General features: G+C 43.8%; 2 protein-coding genes across 4 annotated transcripts in view; both read right to left on the reverse strand.

Moving 5' to 3' along the window:
* CYSLTR1 (cysteinyl leukotriene receptor 1) overlaps positions 1-18,961 on the reverse strand; it is a 650,975-nt gene that overhangs the window by 493,353 nt on the left and 138,661 nt on the right. The window lies entirely within an intron of this gene.
* The window catches only part of LOC113416597 (fibronectin type-III domain-containing protein 3A-like), a 71,521-nt gene continuing 58,918 nt past the window's right edge, over positions 6,359-18,961 (reverse strand). For all 3 annotated transcript variants that reach the window (XM_087972052.1, XM_087972053.1, XM_087972054.1), the window contains 5 exons: positions 18,050-18,330; positions 16,750-16,962; positions 13,497-13,663; positions 11,130-11,251; positions 6,359-9,388 (listed from right to left, as the gene is read on the reverse strand). In XM_087972052.1, the coding sequence (XP_087828178.1) occupies positions 9,071-9,388; positions 11,130-11,251; positions 13,497-13,663; positions 16,750-16,962; positions 18,050-18,330 (1,101 nt within the window). In that variant the 3' untranslated portion in view covers positions 6,359-9,070. The remainder of the gene's footprint in view (positions 9,389-11,129; positions 11,252-13,496; positions 13,664-16,749; positions 16,963-18,049; positions 18,331-18,961) is intronic.

Genomic DNA, 18,961 nt, shown 5'->3' on the forward strand with positions numbered 1-18,961 from the left:
ATAGTGTGACCAAAACTGGATGTAGTACTCTAGGTGTGGTCTTACTAAGGCTTTACAGAGTGGTATTATAGAGTGTCTGTAACAACCCTTTTAGTTTCCCCAGCCAGAGGAATTCTGAAAGTTGGAAGTCCACAAGTCTTAAAGTTGCCAAATTTGGAGACTTCTGATCTACAGGGAGCCCTTTGACCTCCAGGTAATATGGTGCTGAATTTCAGAATGTAGTTCTTCAGCCCCAACAAGGATTATCAAGATGGCCAATGAGAGGCTACTTGGCTTGGTTTTAGAAATCTGTACTGGATGATGCATATGGGTGCTGTTGAGGGAGACAAGGTTGGCCAATGACCGGATGAGTAGAAACCCAAAGCGGTTGTGCGGCCTTTTGACCAAAATTTTAAATCCGTGCCACATTGGTGACATATTGGAAGGGAGGGACCTCTCCAGCGAAATGCTCTTGATTTTAATGGGGAAGATTTTGAACCACATTTGCAGAAATCTCCATCCTCCTCTTACCCTTCCCAGGTTAACGGTTGGGTGCTCACTTTGCTTGGATGGATGGATAAACTACAGAGCAGAGATCTCCAAACTTGGCAACTTTAAGACTTGTGGACTTCAACTCCCAGAATTCTCTTATGCTGGCTGGAGAATTCTGGGAGTTGAAGTCCCACAAGTCTTAAAGTTGCCAAGTTTGGAGACCTGCAAGGGAGGTTCAGAAGAGGCAGGCCTAATGGCAGGATAGATGGAGGGAGGGAGGGAAATGGAAAGGAGGATGTGATATTTACTGCAGTGGGCAGAGGACGAGGGCTGTTTCGCCAACTGAGGTGGCACTTAACCAGGGTTTCCCTGCCTGGCTTTCAGCCCCTCACCCAACAAAGTGATGTGGTTCTTATTCCTGTTCTAACTACTTTTCTTGCTTTAAAGAGCCCCCCTGCCAATCTACTGAGGGACCAGGTTTTACAACTTCTGACACAAAATCCACCTTCTCTTTTGAAGATCTGCAAACTTGGCTAAAGGAGCAACTTTTGCAAGCTGGAGGTAAGAAAGCGGTTTAGATGGCTCCCTTTGATGGCTGCCTTAAGCGCTCTTGATTGGGTGAGACGTGAAAACGGCAAAGATTTTTATTGTTATTTATTTTATTTATTTAGTTTGTCAAGCATGCATGAGAAAACAAGTATGAGCATAACATATAAACATATAAGTATAAACAGAATAGAATAGAATTCTTTATTGGCCAAGTGTGATTGGACACACAAGGAATTTGTCTTGGTGCAAATACTTAAACAGGTGTAAGTATATACATAATAATTGAGTATGAATAAATGAGAACAGTAGGGCGGGGACATTAGGCACTCTGGTGCGCTTATGCACGCCCCCTTACAGACCTCTTAGGAATGGAGTGAGGTCCACGGTGGACAATTTAAGGTTAAAGTTTTGGGGGTTTGTGGATGGAACAACAGAATCAGGTAGAGAGTTCCAGGCATTGACCACTCTGTTGCTGAAGTCGTATTTTCTGCAGTCGAGTTTGGAGCGGTTTACTTTGAGTTTGTATCTATTGTTTGCCCATGTGTTACTGCATTTGAAGCTGAAGTAGTCACTGACAGGTAGGACTTTGTAGTAGACAATTTTGTGTACTAAGCTTAGGTCAGACCGTAGGTGGCGTTGTTCTAAGTTGTCTAAGTCCAAAATTTCAAGCATAAGGTGGCATGAGGTATTCTATTGTTCCTAAGTGGTTCCTCTTCCTGTTTCTTCTCCATTTGTGTTCTCTGTGTGAAACACAACATTACCTGAAATTGAAAGTCCTTAAACCATTTTTTTTTTAAAAAGGAGAACAATAAATCAATGGTACCCAGGATATTCAATACACTATTTTAGTGTAGAGCAGCAACTTTAGATCAAACTGATGTCCAAGCTAAAGGAAGCTACTTGGAACCACAACTTCAATCAATCAGAATACAGCTGGAAGGGACCTTTGAGGTCTTCTAGTCCAACTCCCTGCTCAAGCAGGAGACCTTACACCATCTCAGACAAGTGGCTGTCCAATCTCTTCTCAAAAACCTCCAGTGATGGAGCGCCCACAATTTCTGAAGGCAACTTCTGTTCCATTGCTTAATTGTCCTCACTCTTAGGAAGTTTCTCCTTAATTCCAGGTTGCTTCTCTCCCTGATTAGTTTCCATCCATTATTTCCTCTCCTGCCCTCTGGTGCTTTGGAAAATAGGTTGACCCCCTCTTCTTCATGGCAGCCCCTCAAATACTGGAACACTGTATTCTTGTCCTTCTTTTCTCTAGACTTCAGGTTGTCTGTTTCCAGAGGATCTTTGTAAGTGGGGTCTCTTCCCATCCTCATTCCCAAATTTCGGTGTAGCTATCTATTCCAGATGACCAAACAGGTAAAGCACGAAAATTAGCTCTTATTTTTATCCTTAAAAATGGCTGATACTTTAAGATGGAAGGATAGGCAAGGATGGAGAAGAGAATCAAATACATTTGGTTTAAGGATATATATTTATAAGGATAAATTTTTGATTCTCTTCTCCATCCTTGCCTATCCTTCCATCTTAAAATATCAGCCATTGTATTTTTTCCAGCTCTCTAGATAATTATTTATGAGTAAGTCTTCATTTCTAATTAAGTAAATTGGTTAGTTTAAAACGGATCAGTTTAATGCTGTTATTTAATCAGCTCTACAGTGATATTCAGTCATGTTTGTTTCAAATGCTGGTTTTCCTCTTCAGTTCAATTTGTACAATGTTGTGTATCACAATTCTTTGGGCGAGCAAACTGCCCATAGAGCATCATCAACATATACCTTTTTGCATTTGATTTGCCAGTTTGGTTCCTTAAATTTTACTCTCACCACCCCTAGTGGTTCTAATGCCATAAATACCTAAGATTTGGCCTTTTTGTATTTCTGCATTTTTTGTGATAGTATTCCAGGCACAACCATTTTGGATTCTTGTAAATCCTTTCTATCTGGGAAAGAAAATCTGAGCGATAATTTGTATTTTTCAAGAATATAAAAGGCCAACTCGAATTTTCATTTCAAGAAAAATTAAAAGCCATTTCCTTATTTTCTGCTTCATGGCAGTATTGTTAATGGCATTCCAAGAGTCACTTTGAAACAGGAGAGGGAGCACATTAATTTAATAAATAAATATCTGATAGTACTTCTCATGTATTTCTTTGGGTCTAATGTAGTCTGATCAGGTGAATAAGCTACAGACTTTATATTCTCTTTATTAGAAGAGCCATAAACTTTGCTGTCTCTTTAATGAGGTGCTATAAACAGGTAGGTCCTTCTAATTTTTTTAGAAAATGCCTTGAAGTCAAAAATACATTGTTGTATAATTCAGAATATCATTGACGTATTTTTAGTTAGATATACGTTAAATAATCTTTCCTAAAAGAATGTTAATTCTTAATCTTGGCTGCTTTTAGTCAAGGCCTGATTTGATGTGAATATTAGTTCTTAAAGTGCTGTATGGTTTTTCTTTAGAGCTCTTCTGATGCAATGTTAGTTCTCAAGATAATGGCGGAATATTTCTCTTTTTAACACCCAAATAGTAAAATTCCTCCTCTCAAAATAAAGATGTTTTTCTTTGACTTGGAGTGGAGAAATCTATTCATCCTTATTACTCCGGGGATACACTCCCTCTCTTTAAAAAAAAAGAAAAGTTATGAAATTGCATTAGCTTCATTTTCCCCCCAAGAGCAGCTTAATTGCTTTCTAATTAAGAATTTGAAAGTATACTCAATTTATCCATTGGAGCCAAACTGCTTTTATTCCAGATCTGTCAGAGTACAATAAATCATCCGTAGCCAAGAAGGGGATATTAGTATACCAACCTTCATGCATTATGGGGATGTTATATGTTGTATTACAGGTAGCCTGTCAGGATTCCGGCAGTTACCCCCATTTAAATCATGAGTCTTGAGCCAAACTTCCAAAACTTAAAAGAGGATTTATTGGGAGTTAGACTGTCTGGCACTGCCTGGATGTAGCCGTGTAGCCGACTGTAAGACACATTATTTATTGTCACCCTTGACCCTGGTTTTCCCACCCACTGGGTGTATCTTAATTTGTTATACTCCTGTTGGAATCTGATTCTGAGGGGGAGGTCGAGCAGCTGACAGGGAGTGGGTGTGGCTCGCAGGGAGTAACGGATAAGGGAGCAACGTGGGTTATGGGGGAGAAGGAGGCCCTAATTCCCTTCATTGGCTGCAACTGGGGAAACAGGATAAAGAGGGGGCGTGCATTACCTTTGTTAAGTCTTATCTGGGTTCTGGCATCCTCCCAACTGTGTGTGTTTTGTTATCTTTTGAGTTCTGCAATTCCTTATCCTGCCCTGTCTCATTAATTGCTGCAGCTTGTTTTGTGTTGGTTTTTATTTATAATTTGTATGTACTTCTGGTTCGGACTAAATTTCTTCCCTTTAAAAACTGTTCTTGGAAGTTTTTTTCTTCAGCCGATGATAACATTGGAGGCCACGCTAGAGGAATTAAAGGGACTTTACCTACTTTTGTGACTTTGTTGCTATTGTGCCACACCCCGGGTCATCACATAATTCATATTCTCCAATGGGAAACATCCATAGCCAAGAGCCATCAATCATGTTCTCCAGTTAGAATTTTGTGCAGCAGAAACTTCAGTCACCTCGTGACTATCTTTGAAAACATTTATGGAATTCAGTTTCAGTTTTGCAAGCTGCTGTATTGCTCCGCCCCCCCCTTTCTGTTGGCAACTCTAAAAAGACCAGAGAAATATTTTATGAGTTGACATAGTCCTTGACTTACAACAGTTCATTTAGTGACTGTTCCAAGTTACAACAGCACTGAAAAAAGTGACTTACGAACGTTTCTCACTTACTGTTACAGCATCCCCAAGGGTAACGTGATTAAAATTCAGACGCTTCGCAACTGACTCGCATTTACGACGGCTGCAGTGTCCCAGGGTTACGTGATTCCATTTTGCGACCTTCTGACAAGCAAAGTGAATGTGGAAGCCAGATTCACTTAACAACATTAATAACATTTGCAGTGATTCACTTAACAACTGTGGCAAGCAAGATCATGAAATGGGGCAAAACTCACTTAACAAAATGTCTCACTTAGCAACATAAATGTTGGGCTCCATTTGCGTCGTACGTTGAAGGACATAAAAAGTTGGTGGTAATGGATAGAAATCCCATCTTTTTTACTGTGTATAAAAATATAATGGAAAGGAAGTGCTGGGTTCTGGATTGTTTGTTTTTCTTATTTGCTCCTAGTTTAATGCTCCCTGTTTAACTGTAGTAAGGAATATATTTTAAACCAGAGAGTGAATGATCTTTCTGCCCCATGTTTTAGCATCAGGTCTTTGGCTTTAAAAAAAAAAAAAAAAGCCAGTTCTTCTGGGAATAATAAACTGCACCAGATGTCATCATCTGAATTAATTTGCCCACATCTGATGCAGAAGGGTTTCAAAGGACATCAGCGTCATGTTATATCCAGCCTGGTTGATGCTACCTGGAGAGAAATGTTCTGGGAGGTTAAAGGTCACTAAGTCCAGGTAGTTTGAACAAAATTTTATTTGGAGCTGGTTGAAAATATAACACTGCTCAAGCTTGACCATTGAATACTAAAGGAATATAGCAATAGTGTTTAGACTTATATACCGCTTTACAGTGCCTTACAGCCCTCTCTAAGTGGTTTTACAGAGTCAGCATCTTGCCCCCAACAAGACGAGTCATTTTACCCATCTCGGAAGGATGGCTGAGTCAACCTTGAGCTGGTGGGAATCAAACTGCTGGCAGTGGGCAGTTAGCCTGCCATTCTAACAGGAAGGAAGGAGGGAGAGAGGGAGGGAGGAAAACAGCAATAGCACTTAGACTTATATACCACTTTACAGTGCTTTACAGCCCTCTAAGCTGTTTTACAGAGTGAGCCTATTGCCCCCAACAATCTGGGTCCTCATTTTACCGACCTCGGAAGGACGGAAAGCTGAGTCAACCTTGAGCCTGGTGAGATTCAAACTGCCAAATTGCAGGCAGCCGGCAGTCAGCAGAAGTAGCCTGCAGTACTGCACTCTAACCACTGCACCACCGTGGTCTATCTTTACATGTCACTCATGTGACGATGAAAAGCGTAAGATGTTCTTTGTGGATGGTGTCAAGAAGAAATAAAGCGGGATTTTGAAAGTGTTTGATCTACGGTTCTGGCCCATTCCTATACACCATGGCAACTTTTAGACTTGTGGACTTCAGCTCCTAGAATTCTGGGACTTGAAGTCCACAACTTATTAAGTTGCCAAGTTTGGAGACCCCGGTTGTACACTGTCTGGGATGTACGTGTGATAGAGGAGACACACAACTCCACAGTCCCAAATATGAACATTTTTTTGTTTATTTTTATTGGCCATATTAAATATATTATCTATTTGATAGTTACAATTTAGTAATACGATGCCTGGCAGGTTTAACATAAGTATGAAATACGGCAAAAATTACAATACAAGAGAAAAGGAGACCTAATACATTAATGCCACTAGGTACATCAGTCTGGAATGTATAGCTGTAAATATAAAATTCTACATTATGCTTTCCAGTAAACTTCCTGGAAATATAATAAACATTTTGTGGCAATTACAAATACAAATTAAAGATTTAACTTTCTAGGAAGTCATAATTTTGGTTAGTATTTTATTCAGAAAAATCTAATTTAAAAAAAATGCATTTCTCACACTGCTGCCAATTCAATGAGATTTCTCTCTCCCCACCTCTATAAGTTTTGTTTTGTTTCTTTGTCACTTTCGCAACAGAAATCTGCCAAAGACAAAAACTATTTTATTTTATAAAAAAGTGAAGTATGAAACGAAATGAAGGAGAACAGGTTGTAAACATTCCTGCAAACTAAAGACACAAACATTTGTATAAAACTCTTTTCAACACTGAGCAGAGGCTTCCATTACAACAAATGATTAACTTAAAAAAGTTCTGCTACAAGTAGAACAATACATTCAAACATACATTTTTCCAGAATTTCTTTTTTTTAAATCAAAATAAATAGATCACAAAAAAGAGGAGAGTACATTTTATGGAGGGGGGAAGGAAAGATAAATTTCAGATTGCACCATAAATCTACTTTAAAGATAGTAAGTGTTATGATATCATTTGCGTGTGTGTTTTTTGTGTGTGTGTTTTTGTGTGTGTGTGTGTTTTCCCCCAGGTGTGAAATGCAAACACAATGCCACAAACCATAAGCTATCATGATGAATTCAACAGCCAGTTGTGTTGTTTTGGAAACAGACATGTCTCAAGCTAAACATGAGTTTCACAAGTTACGTCCACTGTCCCATATACAAATACAAAGCATTCAGATGTTTTGTAAGGCGGAACTTTTCGGTCCCTATCAATATGGAAAACTCAACAAAATGTCTATTCTTCTCTCTCTCTCTCTCTCTCTCTCTCTCTGAGTTTCTTCTTTCAAAGAACAAAATGGATGGTTTCTAAGCTTTTCAAAGTAGCATGACTGTAAAGACAATGTTTAAATACTTTTATTTTACAGGTATTTGCTGCAGAGGCCTTACACGGAACAGCTCCTCTGTAGTGCATGATATTCGCCCTCCCAAACAAAGGAAAGGAAACATGAGTTTGACCCGAAGCCGTGAGATGAAATTTCCATCACAAACGGAAAAAGACTTGGAATCTCACAAAAGACCAAAACAGTGGAACACGGAACTGCTACGGAAGAGGTGACAGTTACGTTCAAACTTAAAACCTAACTTTTGGGGGGAGTGGGTGGAGGGGGGGGGAAATGGGAGAGAAAGGAGGAGGGGGAGGTAATTTTTCACACGTGACTTAATCAAGCGGATGAAGGACGCCCCGAGGAACAAAACTACCCCCCCCCAAAAAAAAATTCCCCCAGAGAGTTCGACTTTTTAATCCCATGTTAAGAATAGTACAAAAAACATTTTTGCTCAGTTTGAGCCAAATAGTGAAACATTTATCATAAATGCACTTTTTTTTTTGTTCTCATTAAAGACAAAAAAAAAAAAAATGCTGTGCTTTTTTTTTCCCCCTTGGAAAACAAAGAAGACCAACGCTGTAGAGGTTTATTTTTCTCCTTCTTTTTTTATAAAGTGAGAAGCACAGGGTGTTCTTCAGTCTCTCAGGCACAAGAGAGGGAGACCTTGAGTGGGGCCAACCGTTAAAGTTTACTACGAGAGAGAAAGCATCTCAGCGGTGAAGGGGGAGGGAAGGAGAGAAGAGCATCTTTCTTGCCAATTTCAAGACCGACCCGAATCCCTCTTGCGTGCAGGTGAATTGGATGCCTTGAATTGAAACCTCAAAAAGGCTCACACCTACCACTGCTTCCCTAGAAGGGACAGTGTCCAGCCTCTCTCTCTCTCACACACACACACATCCCAGTTAAAAGAACTGGGGGGAAAAAATTAACATTACGCTACCTCTGAAACGTCATGGTGGACAGTATTTGGGTAGGGTTTCTTTTTCCTCTACAGATGGTTTCCTGGTGCTGCATCCTAGAATACAGGACTGTCTTTTTTAAGCGTAAAATAAGGATCTGCTATATCTCATGGTCCCCCAAATGCTAGAGCAGCAGCCGGCTCACCTCCTGCACCTACCTTCTCGCTCGGCTTTTGAGAATTCAGGACTCGCTGTGAAAATTAAGTCAAAACTCTTGAGAATTAAGGCAGTTTTTTGTTTTTTTGTTTTTTGGCTGTTTTTTTCAACAGCTAACCCTGATGAGAAGATGCACCACCGTGCTGTAAATAGGGATGTTCTTCGCGTCTGTCTGCCCCTTCCTCCTCTACCCCCCTCCCCCCACGGCTCTCTTCGGCCCCTGAAGGGGGGAAGGTGGGGGGATGGGAAGGACAGGAGGGGAGGGGGAGGGGTTGGGAGAAGGCATCCTGTCCATCCAACCTGTTACTCAGCAGCAAAAATGGAAATGGGGTGTCTTTTTATTCCATCGTTCCCAGCTAGCATTTTAATTGGAATTCACATAAATACCCAAGGCGTAAAACTTCCATATGAAAAATTATAAGCTGAGTGATGAAGTCGCTTCTCCGCGGCTACCAACTTACTTGATCACAAAGTACTGGATGATGACGGCGAACAGAATGGCAACCGTGGCGAAGATGACAAGGAGCAGAAACGCAAACTGTTCGTCGCTGAGCGCCTTCCGCTTGCTCTTCAGGAGCTCCGGAGCCGGGTCCGAAGACGGCAGGAGCAGCTCCTGCTTTTGAGATGAGAAGGCGGCGCTTGGGCTGTACGGGCCGAAGAGTTCTTGCCACCCCGTGGAGTCCTGATGCTGGCGCCCAGCGCACACCCTGAATCGGTATTCACAGTTTGTTTGCACGTTGGAGACGCGATAGGAAGTCTCTGGTCCCTTGTAGATCTGAGGCAGGAGCAGGAGGAAGACACCCGTCAGGTGGGAGAACAAGGCGACACAATTCCACAAAGCCAGAAACCTTCCATCTTTGGGGGGGACCTTACCGGAAACTCTGAGAAGTTCTGGACAGGTTCCCCCAAAACGGGTATATGGAAAGCTTTGGAACCCCCCATTGAATGAAAACAGAGGGAGTAAGGTTGCTGATGGTCACTGCATGGCCTCCTAGGCCAGTGATGGCGAACCCTTTTGGTTGTGGTGTGCCGAAAGCGCGCGTGGATGCCGGCACCTGCGATGCAATGCACCCCGCCCCCTCCTGCGCATGCATGCGCAACATCCCCACTGCCTAACCTGCACTGCGCGTGCATGCACCTCCCAGCTGATTTTTGGCCCATTTGAGGCCGTTTTCGATCTCCTGGAGGCTTGAGGGAAGCCTCTGGAGGCTGAAAAAAGGGTCCGTTTCGTCACTTCTGGTATTTCCGGAACGCCCGTTTTTCGTCCTCCCGAGGCTTCCCTTGAGCCTCAGGGAGGCCAAAAAAGGCCTCAAACGGGCCAAAAAATCAGCTGGGAGACCACGCAGATGCGCAGTGCAAGTAAGTTTGGCTGGGGCTCACGTGCCCACACAAATGGCTCTGCATTCCAGAGTCACTCATCACAGTTCACCATCACAGCCCTAGGTGCTCCTATCTAAGCTTCTCTCTGCTTTGGGGAAGACAGGTGGAAAACCCTTCAAACCCACTCGGCAGTGCAGTTATTGGGAAATAAAAGCTACAGTTGGAGTTGGCCTTTTGCTCTGGGGCAGATCGCTTTTTAAAACATCAGACGGGGCACAGAACCTGGTTCTTGAAAGATGTGGATATGTGTATCTTGGTACTGATAGCTAACCTCTGCTGGGCATCCTAAATACTGCCTTATGCTGACCTATAAGGCCTATACACTGGCCTGTGTATTCCGTACCACTCACATTTACTGGCAGCGGCTCTCATCTTTGAGGTTCAGACAGAAGGCCTTTTTCTGGCCCTTCCAAGAAATCTTAGGGCTTTCTAGTTGAAAAGAAGACGGGTCTACCACTAAAGAATGGTCACACTTCATACAATGTTTGGCAATCTGGGCAACGCTCCAAGAGCATAGACTTGAATAATAAGTTACACAGCACCTCGTCAAGCTGCGATTCAGCCCGACTCGACAGCTGTTTGTCTGAAATCTGCTTTAGGGGTTGGACTGCAAGACCTCCAGGGTCCCTTCCAGCTCAACTTATTCTGAGAGGCCCCCTGACGGTTTGATTGGGGAAGAGGGAGGTTTGATTGCGAAGGAGAGGACCAGGCTAAGCCCAAGGGGTCAAATGTGTCATTAGTCATGAGTCCCTTCATGCTCACGAGAGATCTAAATTCAGCCCTTGAATTCCATTGACTTATCTACTGCCAATTTCCCTTGACTGTTAGTAGTTCAGATTCTTGTCAACAGCTTAAGCTTGCAATAAATCTTTACGCTCATTTGAACTGGCTGGATGTCCCGATTTCCCTGCCGCTTGACAATTCCTGTGATAATGAGGTCCCTTTATAACAGAAGTGTCCAACCCTGGCAATAGACTTGTGGACTTCAACTCCCAGAAATCCCCAGATGGCCAATGGCTTAGAATTGCAAAGATTGGATGCCCCTACTTTATAACAGTGCATTCAGAATTACTGTATTTGGGGGGAGGGGGTTTTCCCCATAATATCTGTAAAAAAAAGGATCATTCTGGGATTACCTGATCCGCTTCCCTCCCAGTGGCAAGCTGCAATATGTAAACAATGGCGTCACCCTTCATTGGCTGTAAAGGCTCCCAGGTGACTTCACAGACATTGTCTCCCAGCTGATGGACTTTGGGGGCTGCAAGTTGGAACAAAGTGGAAGTTAAAACATCCATGCTATGCATTGTCCTCCTTTTAGCTAAGGATAGTATACAGCATGCATCCCCTCTCCCTGAATGAACTTAAGCGACGTTTCAAAGTGCAACTTGGTTTAGGGTCAGCGTACCAAAATCTATTCCTCCAACTCTTCTTCCATCCAGTTGAGCTTCTTGCTTGGCAGGTTAATTTTACAATGATGGTTCTATTCCCAATGTGGAAATAATTTAGGAAGGTGCTGCTGAAATTAAGGCTTTGGAATAGCAATAGCAATAAAAGTCCTTTTCTCTGTAACGATGGAGTCTTAAGGGTTTCTTTCTTGGATTTTGAATGGAGCCTCAACTGACAAGCACTTAGACTTATATACCGCTTCACAGTGCTTTACAGCACTCTCTAAGCCAGGGTCTCAAACACAATTTACCTGGGGGCAGCTGGAGGCAGAGTCTGGGTGAGGCTGGGCCGCATAATATTATACTTTATATTATACTTTATATTTATATTATACACTAATATTATACTTTCATATCACAGTGGGGGCCACAGGATATCATCCTGCGGGCTGCAATTGTCAGCTGGCCGCGAGAATGAGACCTCTGCTCTAAGCCATTTACAGAGTCAGCCTCTTGCCCCCAACAATCTGGTTCCTCATTTTACCGATTTTGGAAGGATGGAAGGCTGAGTCAATCTTGAGCTGGTCAGGATCAAACTCGTGGCAGTGGGCAGAATTAGCCTGCAATACTGCATTCCAACCACAACACCACTACTGCTCTTAATAGCAATAGCAATAAGTCTTTATACCGCTTCACAGTGCTTCACAGCCCTCTCTAAGCAGTTCACAGAATCAGCCTGTTGCCTCCAATAATCTGGGTCCTCATTTTACCCACCTCGGAAGGATGGAAGGCTGAGTCAACCTTGAGCCGGTCAGGATCGAACTGCCAAATTGTAGGCAGCCGAAGTAGCCTGCAGTACTGCATTCTAACCACGGGGCCACCGCGGCTCCTATGCTACCAAAGGAATGCCCCGTTCTTGATACTGTCCCACTGGGGTTACAGGTAGTCCTTGACTTACGACCAAAATTGAGCGCAAAATTCCCACTGCTCAGCGGAGAAATTGAGTTTCGTTCCATTTTGCGGCTTTTCTTACTACAGAATCACTGCCTTCGTTAAGTTAGTCACACGGTTGCTAAGGGAATCTGGCCTCCCCCAGGGAGCTTGCTTGTCAGAGAGTCGCTGAAGGGGATCACATGACACCCCCCCAGGGACACTGCCACCGTCATTAATACCCGCCAGTTGCCAAGCATCCGAATTTTGATCAAGGGGTGCTGCAAAGGCTCATAGTAAGTGTGAAAAACGGCCCTTAAGTCCCTTTTTTTTTCAGTGTCATCGTAACTTTGGTTACAAAATGAATGGTTGTAAGTCAAGAACTGCCTGCATATTATTTACTCTCTTCCGGAGGAGATTATGCCTTTGAATCTGGGTGTGCATTACCCTAAATTGGGTAAAAGCGATTTTTCTTTCTGGAAATGACACAAACCCATTTACACAACGGGGATATTTAAATAAGGGTTTTTTTAAAAAAAATAAGTAATTCTGAATAATTAAGGATAAGGTTTGGGAAGACTGGTGCATTCTGCATTTCAGTTCATTTTGTGCGCTTTATTTGAGGGCCACCTACATTTTTTTTCTAAAGCAAAGTGACAGGAAGAGAAACTTCCTGCCTTTAACTAAATCAAGGGGTCTGCAACCTTAAACACTCAAAGAGCCATTTGGATCCATTTCCCACACAAAAGAAAACACCGGGAGCCAATAATTTAACAACCGGTGTGACTGGGTGGGCGTGGCCAACTGAACGTCACTCACTCCCACCCAGTGACCTACTGCTCTGCAATATGGAGCCAGTCTCCATCCCCTGCCATCACCCTTACCTTCTCTGGCCAGGCAAGAAGGGGAGGGGCCAGCCAGTGGTGGGATCAGCCAATAGGGAGCTGCAGCAGAGGGCCGAAAGAGCTGCATGTGGCTCCAGAGCCGCAGGTTGCCGACCCCTAACTAAATCAATCTAATTTCTTCCAAAACTATATTGGCCAGCAAACACACACACACACACACACACAGAGTGTATCACCTATCAAAGCAGAAGCAAAGAGTTATGCCTTGAAGAGCCTCTCCTTTTAAGGGGTCTAATCTTCCTCCATTTATGAACACTGTTCGTATGTGCTCAATGCCTCTCACCTTTCATGGCAGGCGGTGGTGATTTGGTTGTGGCAAAGGCGTAAACTTCGGAAAATTCCCCTTCCCCAGCATCGTTGCAGGCCTGGATTTTAAAATAGTACGTGGTAGACTCGCTAAGCCGCTGCACTTTATAGGTGTGGCAAGGTCCACTGTAGACAGGGATGAACCTGAAATGGGAAGAGAGAAAAGATCTGAAAAATTGCTCTGAACTCTCTCACCTTCCAATCCAGAAACACAAGTCCAGGTGCCCTTTGCAAAAGCACCTTTGGGACAATACTCCAATCATGCAGGCGGGTTTCTTTTAAAGATGATGGCCACCCTGACAGGTTTGGTGTGTCAAAGATAACATCCTTTAAATTCCAAAGAGTGAAATACTGTACTTAAGCATTCCTGATTCAGCCAGTAAACCCAAAAGTCAGACACTTGTTTTTCCCCAAAGGTGCTTTTTCAGGAGGCAGCGAGACTTTCTTGGTTTTTTTCTTTGACGACGTTTCGCTTCTCATCCAAGAAGTTTCTTCAGCTCTGGCAGGATAGTGTGGAATGGAAGGATTTATACCGCTTGCAGAATGAAATCCTTCCATTTCCCCCATTCTTAGAGCTGAAGAAGCTTCTGGGATGAGAAGCGAAACGTCTTCGAACAAAAAATCAAGAAAGTCCAGTTGCCTCCTGAAAAAAAGCACCTTTGGGACAACCATGACCTGGATGACTGAGAATCTCTACAGACTTTTAGCTATACAATTTGGGATGAACACCTTTGGAATGGTGTGGAAGTAGGAATGGATTTTCCAGAGGGAAAAAATTGCAGACTACAGGAACCGGAGCACCACTCAGGTGTCCCTGAGGACACAGACAAACCTCCTACTGGCCTCAACAGCTCTCTAAAAGAATGCAAATAACCACCTGTCTGCAAGGAATATAAATTTTTCCATTCCCCACTATCCTGTCAGAGCTGAAGAAGCTTTTTGGATGAGAAGCGAAACGTCCTCAAAGAAAAGCAAAAACAAAATCCAGTTGCCTCCTCAGAAAAGCACCTGGATGACTGAGAATCTCTACGGACTTTCAGCCAATATTTGAGCGTCATTCATGTCCACAACATGGGCTAAAACAGCCGTTGTTGTCTGACGATGTGTCACACATCACCACTAGCTTGAATTTGATCGTGACAGCTGTCACCCTGACCTTGCAAACCACAGACAAACATTATCTATTCGCAAACGGCGAAGACTGAAACAACATTCCAAGCGCAAAAATCTCTATAAAGTTCACGCTCCCACAAGATTTATTAGATGTGCACGAAGACTTATTTCCCCAATTAAATATTTGCTTTCATCCATTTGTCATGGCAGATGTGAAATGGGGTTCTTTTTCTTAATGGAAAGTGTCAGAGAAATAAATCCCAAATAAGTACACTTCATCAGATCTTTGGGTTTGGGTGTGCTGCCTTTCGTTTGCCCTCAACTGAACACGTTCACGCAAGACGAAATTGGGCAGCTGTTTGTCTGGAATCGTATAGTGTCCCCTGACTAAGCAGGAGGTTGGACTAGAAGACCTCCAAGCTCCCTCTGTTCCAACTCCGTCATTCTGTTATCTCCCTGATTACACCATTCAGTGTCTGTGGCACATCTAAGGAGTGTAAGTGCCAGGCATTCAATTAGATGATGGGAACCTCATAAAAAACATTTTGGGGGAGTATTATGGCGATATAAGTAGTCCTCCAAAGCAGGGGTCCCCAACCACCGGGCCGCGGACCGTGCCGGGCCGTGGAGCACTCTTTACCGGGCCGCAAAAAAAAAAAATTAAAAAAATGGCGGCTTTCTTCGCCGGTGAATGCTGCTGGGATCGGGATCAAGGACACAAATGAAAGAAGGGGAGGAGGAAGCAAGCGAAGCCTGTCTTGCTCTCTGGCTCAGCTTTCTCAGTCGCTTTCTCGCTCCTCCTTCTTCCTCCAGGAAGAAACTGCTTCAAAAGAAGTCGGGGGGTGGCTTTTCCTGTCGCCGCAGCTTCCCGAAGCGCCCGTTCACCCCACCCCGCCCGCCCGCCCGCCCGCTCGCGGTTCAATCCCACAGTGCTCCGTTCTGCCTGCCTGCCTGTCTGGTTGTTTAGGAGCAGCTCGACTGAGAATAATAACTATTCGCCTCTTTTTATCAGCCGAGGCTGCTCCGAAAGCGAAGAAGGCAGGCAGGTAACGAGCACTGTGGATTGAACATGTGAGCGGGCTGGGCGGGTGTGGTGAAACGGGCGCCGGGAAGCTGTGGCGACAGGAAAAGCCACCCCCCGGCTTCTGGGCTGCTGGAGGAGCGATAGAGTGACTGAGAGAGGGCGAGGCAGACACCTGAGGAGGGAGGGAGGGAGACACCTGAGGGATGGGGCTGAGGGAGGCAGGGCCGAGGCGCTCCCTGAACTTGGTGGTTTGCTGGCAGACGTTTTATTACCCGACTAGGTAACAACATCAGATGTTACCTAGTCAGGTAATGAAACGTCTGCAAGCAAACTACCAAACTCGATTCTTCTCTCTCTCTTCCCCCGGTCCTTGAAAAAATGTTTCTGCTTGAAACCGGTCCCTGGTACAAAAAGGTTGGGGACCACTGCTCCAAAGGACACTGAAGATAAAGAACAGGGTCCCCAAACTTGGCGACTTTTAAGACTTGTGGACTTCAACTCCCAGAATTCTCCAGCCAGAGAATTCTGGGAGTTGAAGTCCACAAGTCTTAAAAGTCGCCCAGTTTGGAGACCTCAGATCAGGAGTGGGGTGCAAATATTTTTTACTACCGGTTCTGTGGGAGTTTGCTAGGTGGGAGTGGCCATGGGACTGGGTGGGCGTGGCTTCTCCTTTTCTGCAGCACACACACCCCTGCACTGGGGTTTTTTTTGGGGGGGGGTAGGGGGGCTCCTGGGCCTCAGGGAAACTTCCTGGGCGAAGCAGTAAGACAGCGAGCAGGATCCCAGCACAGCTGATTGTCAGGAAGAAAAAGAAAGAAAAGAAATGCTGGTTCAGATGTTTTTTGTTTGTTTTTTACTACTGGTTTGGCTGAACGGGAGGATATTTTATTATTGGGTCGAACCGGCAGAATCCCATCATGCCTCCAATAAAGAAGAGGGCGGTTTTTTCCATTGGTTCTCCGTGTCTTGCAGATTTGGGTACATTTATTGTTTCTCTAAATCTTGAGAAACTGCCACTTCAAGGAAACTCTTCCCCCTCCATAGCCTGAGCCCAGAGACAAAGAGGCCAAGGTATTCCCAAATCTGGTCTCACCTGCCCAGCCGGTCTTCCATCTGTAAATTGAACTGGGTGGGATTGGCGATCAAAGCTCTGCTAGGACCTTCCCCCCACTTCAGCTTAAGGCTCTGGTAACTGAAGACCACGCACTCCAGGTGTGGAGGATCTGGAGGTAAAGGCTTGGTTTTCGCTTTAATGGATGGGCTGAAAGGGCCAGTCCCAAGGCTGTTGAAGGCCTGAATTCGGATTCTATCGGGGAGGGAAACAGATAAAAAGTTGATGTTAGGAGAAGAGGAGAATACTTGTAGGAGAGGAAGGCTATAGACATGGAGGGACTAAATGAATGAATCTTTGCTCTAGAGTAAGTTTAGAGTAGAGTAGAATAGAATGGAATAAGATTAGAATGGAGAATGGGATAAGAATAGAATGGAAAATGGATTAAGAATGGAATAAGAATAGAATAGGAATAGGAATAGTAGAGTAGAGTAGAGTAGAGTAGAATAGAATAGAAATGAATAGAATAGAGTAGAATAGAAATGAATAGAATAGAATAGAATAGAATAGAATAGAATAGAATAGAATAGAATAGAATAGAATAGAATTAGAATTAGAATTAGAATTAGAATAGAACTCTTTATTGGCCAAGTGTGATTGAACACACAAGGAATTTGTCTCTGGTGCAGAAGCTCTCAGTGTACATAAAAGAAAAGATACATTCATCAAGAGTCAAGATTCATACATTTAATTTATGGTTTAATTTAATTAAATGTAAATAATTTAAAGGCAGTCCTTGGCCTTAGGCCGCAACTGAATCCAGTACTTCTGAACTAAGTGCGACCGTTGTTAAATGACTTTTGCCCCATTTACGACCTATTTTGCAAAGCGGTTGAAGGGAATCTCCAAAGCTGTTAAGCTAGTAACATGGTCAGGAAAGGAATCTGGTTTTCCCTGTTGAGTTCGCTTGTCAGAAGGTCGCCCCAGGGGAGTGACCGCATGGCCCCGGGACACGGCAACTGTCATAAACATGAGTCAGTTGCCAAGCATCTGATTTTTGAGCATGTGACCGTGATCGTGGGGGTCTGTAATTGTGTGACTACAGACCATGGAGACGCTGTAAACGGCAGACAAGCATGAAAACCGGTCTTACATTTTTTCAGTGCCGTTTTTAGCTTTGAACGGCCACTAAACAAAGTGTTGCAAATTGAGGATTTCCTGTAAAGACATTATGTGCCACCCAGAGTGACAGTGAGGTGGGCAGAGCATGCCAATTTACTAAATAAAGGTCTTCAGACAACAAGCCGGGGCCCCCTTGCTAGGATCATAAATCGCCAATCACCTGTAGAAAGTGTCGGGTTGCAGGTTCTCCAGAACATGGCTTGTGGCTTTGTTGACCGTTAAGACCTGCTTCTCCCCATACTCTATGTGGTAGCCAATGATCTCTGCCCCATGGCAGCAAGGCTCCTCCCAGTGAAGAGCAAGGCACGTGGAGAGGGGAAGAGGACCTTCCAACTGGTCTTCTTCGAGCAAGTTCAATACAGCCACCGCAGCTGGCACCGAAGCCGGCGTGGTCACTGTGCTGATTTCCCCAAATAGCCCGGGACCAGCCAGATTCACGGCCTAAAAAAACACACACAGGAGAGAAGAGCGTGAAGAACAAGTGTGTCAGATCCGTGTGTCTGCCATTCTTCAATGGAAGAAGAAGAGGAGGTTGATACAAGTAATCCTTTTTTGATGTAACCCGAGTATCTTAAATTCTTGTATTGAATCTGTATAACTTGCACATGATATACAACTGGGGACTGGAGCCCAGGTGCCTGGAAACTTGTCACCTCTTGGAGAGACAGCAAGAGGAGAAGGGGCCATAAAAATTCCAGCTCCGAAAGAAACTTCCTAGGAAGCTCTTCTCAACTACATTCCCAGAAAAAAAAGGGGTAGGGGAATTAACATGTTGCTTCTTTGTACTGACGAAATCCACATCGGACTAAGGGGAGGGGTTCTAACTCCCTTTATCTAAACTGCGTGCCTGGAGGGATATTAGACCCTGCTTTGAACATCATCTGGGTATCTTCCTTTTCAATAAAGAATTCCTTTTGAAATACCCAGTTTTCAAAAGTTCATTCTTATCATCTGAAGGGGAGAGAGTCTGGGCCTTACATAGTATGAAGTCTCAAGCATCTGCATATCTAGGCTCCTCAACACAATGTTCTCCAGATGTTTTGGATTTATTTTAACAGATTAACAGAGTTGG

The sequence above is a fragment of the Notechis scutatus genome, chromosome 10 (genome assembly GCF_049901735.1).
Source record: "Notechis scutatus isolate UNSWTSFEM ecotype Mainland chromosome 10, rNotScu1.2, whole genome shotgun sequence".
Classification (NCBI taxonomy): Eukaryota; Metazoa; Chordata; class Lepidosauria; order Squamata; family Elapidae; genus Notechis; species Notechis scutatus.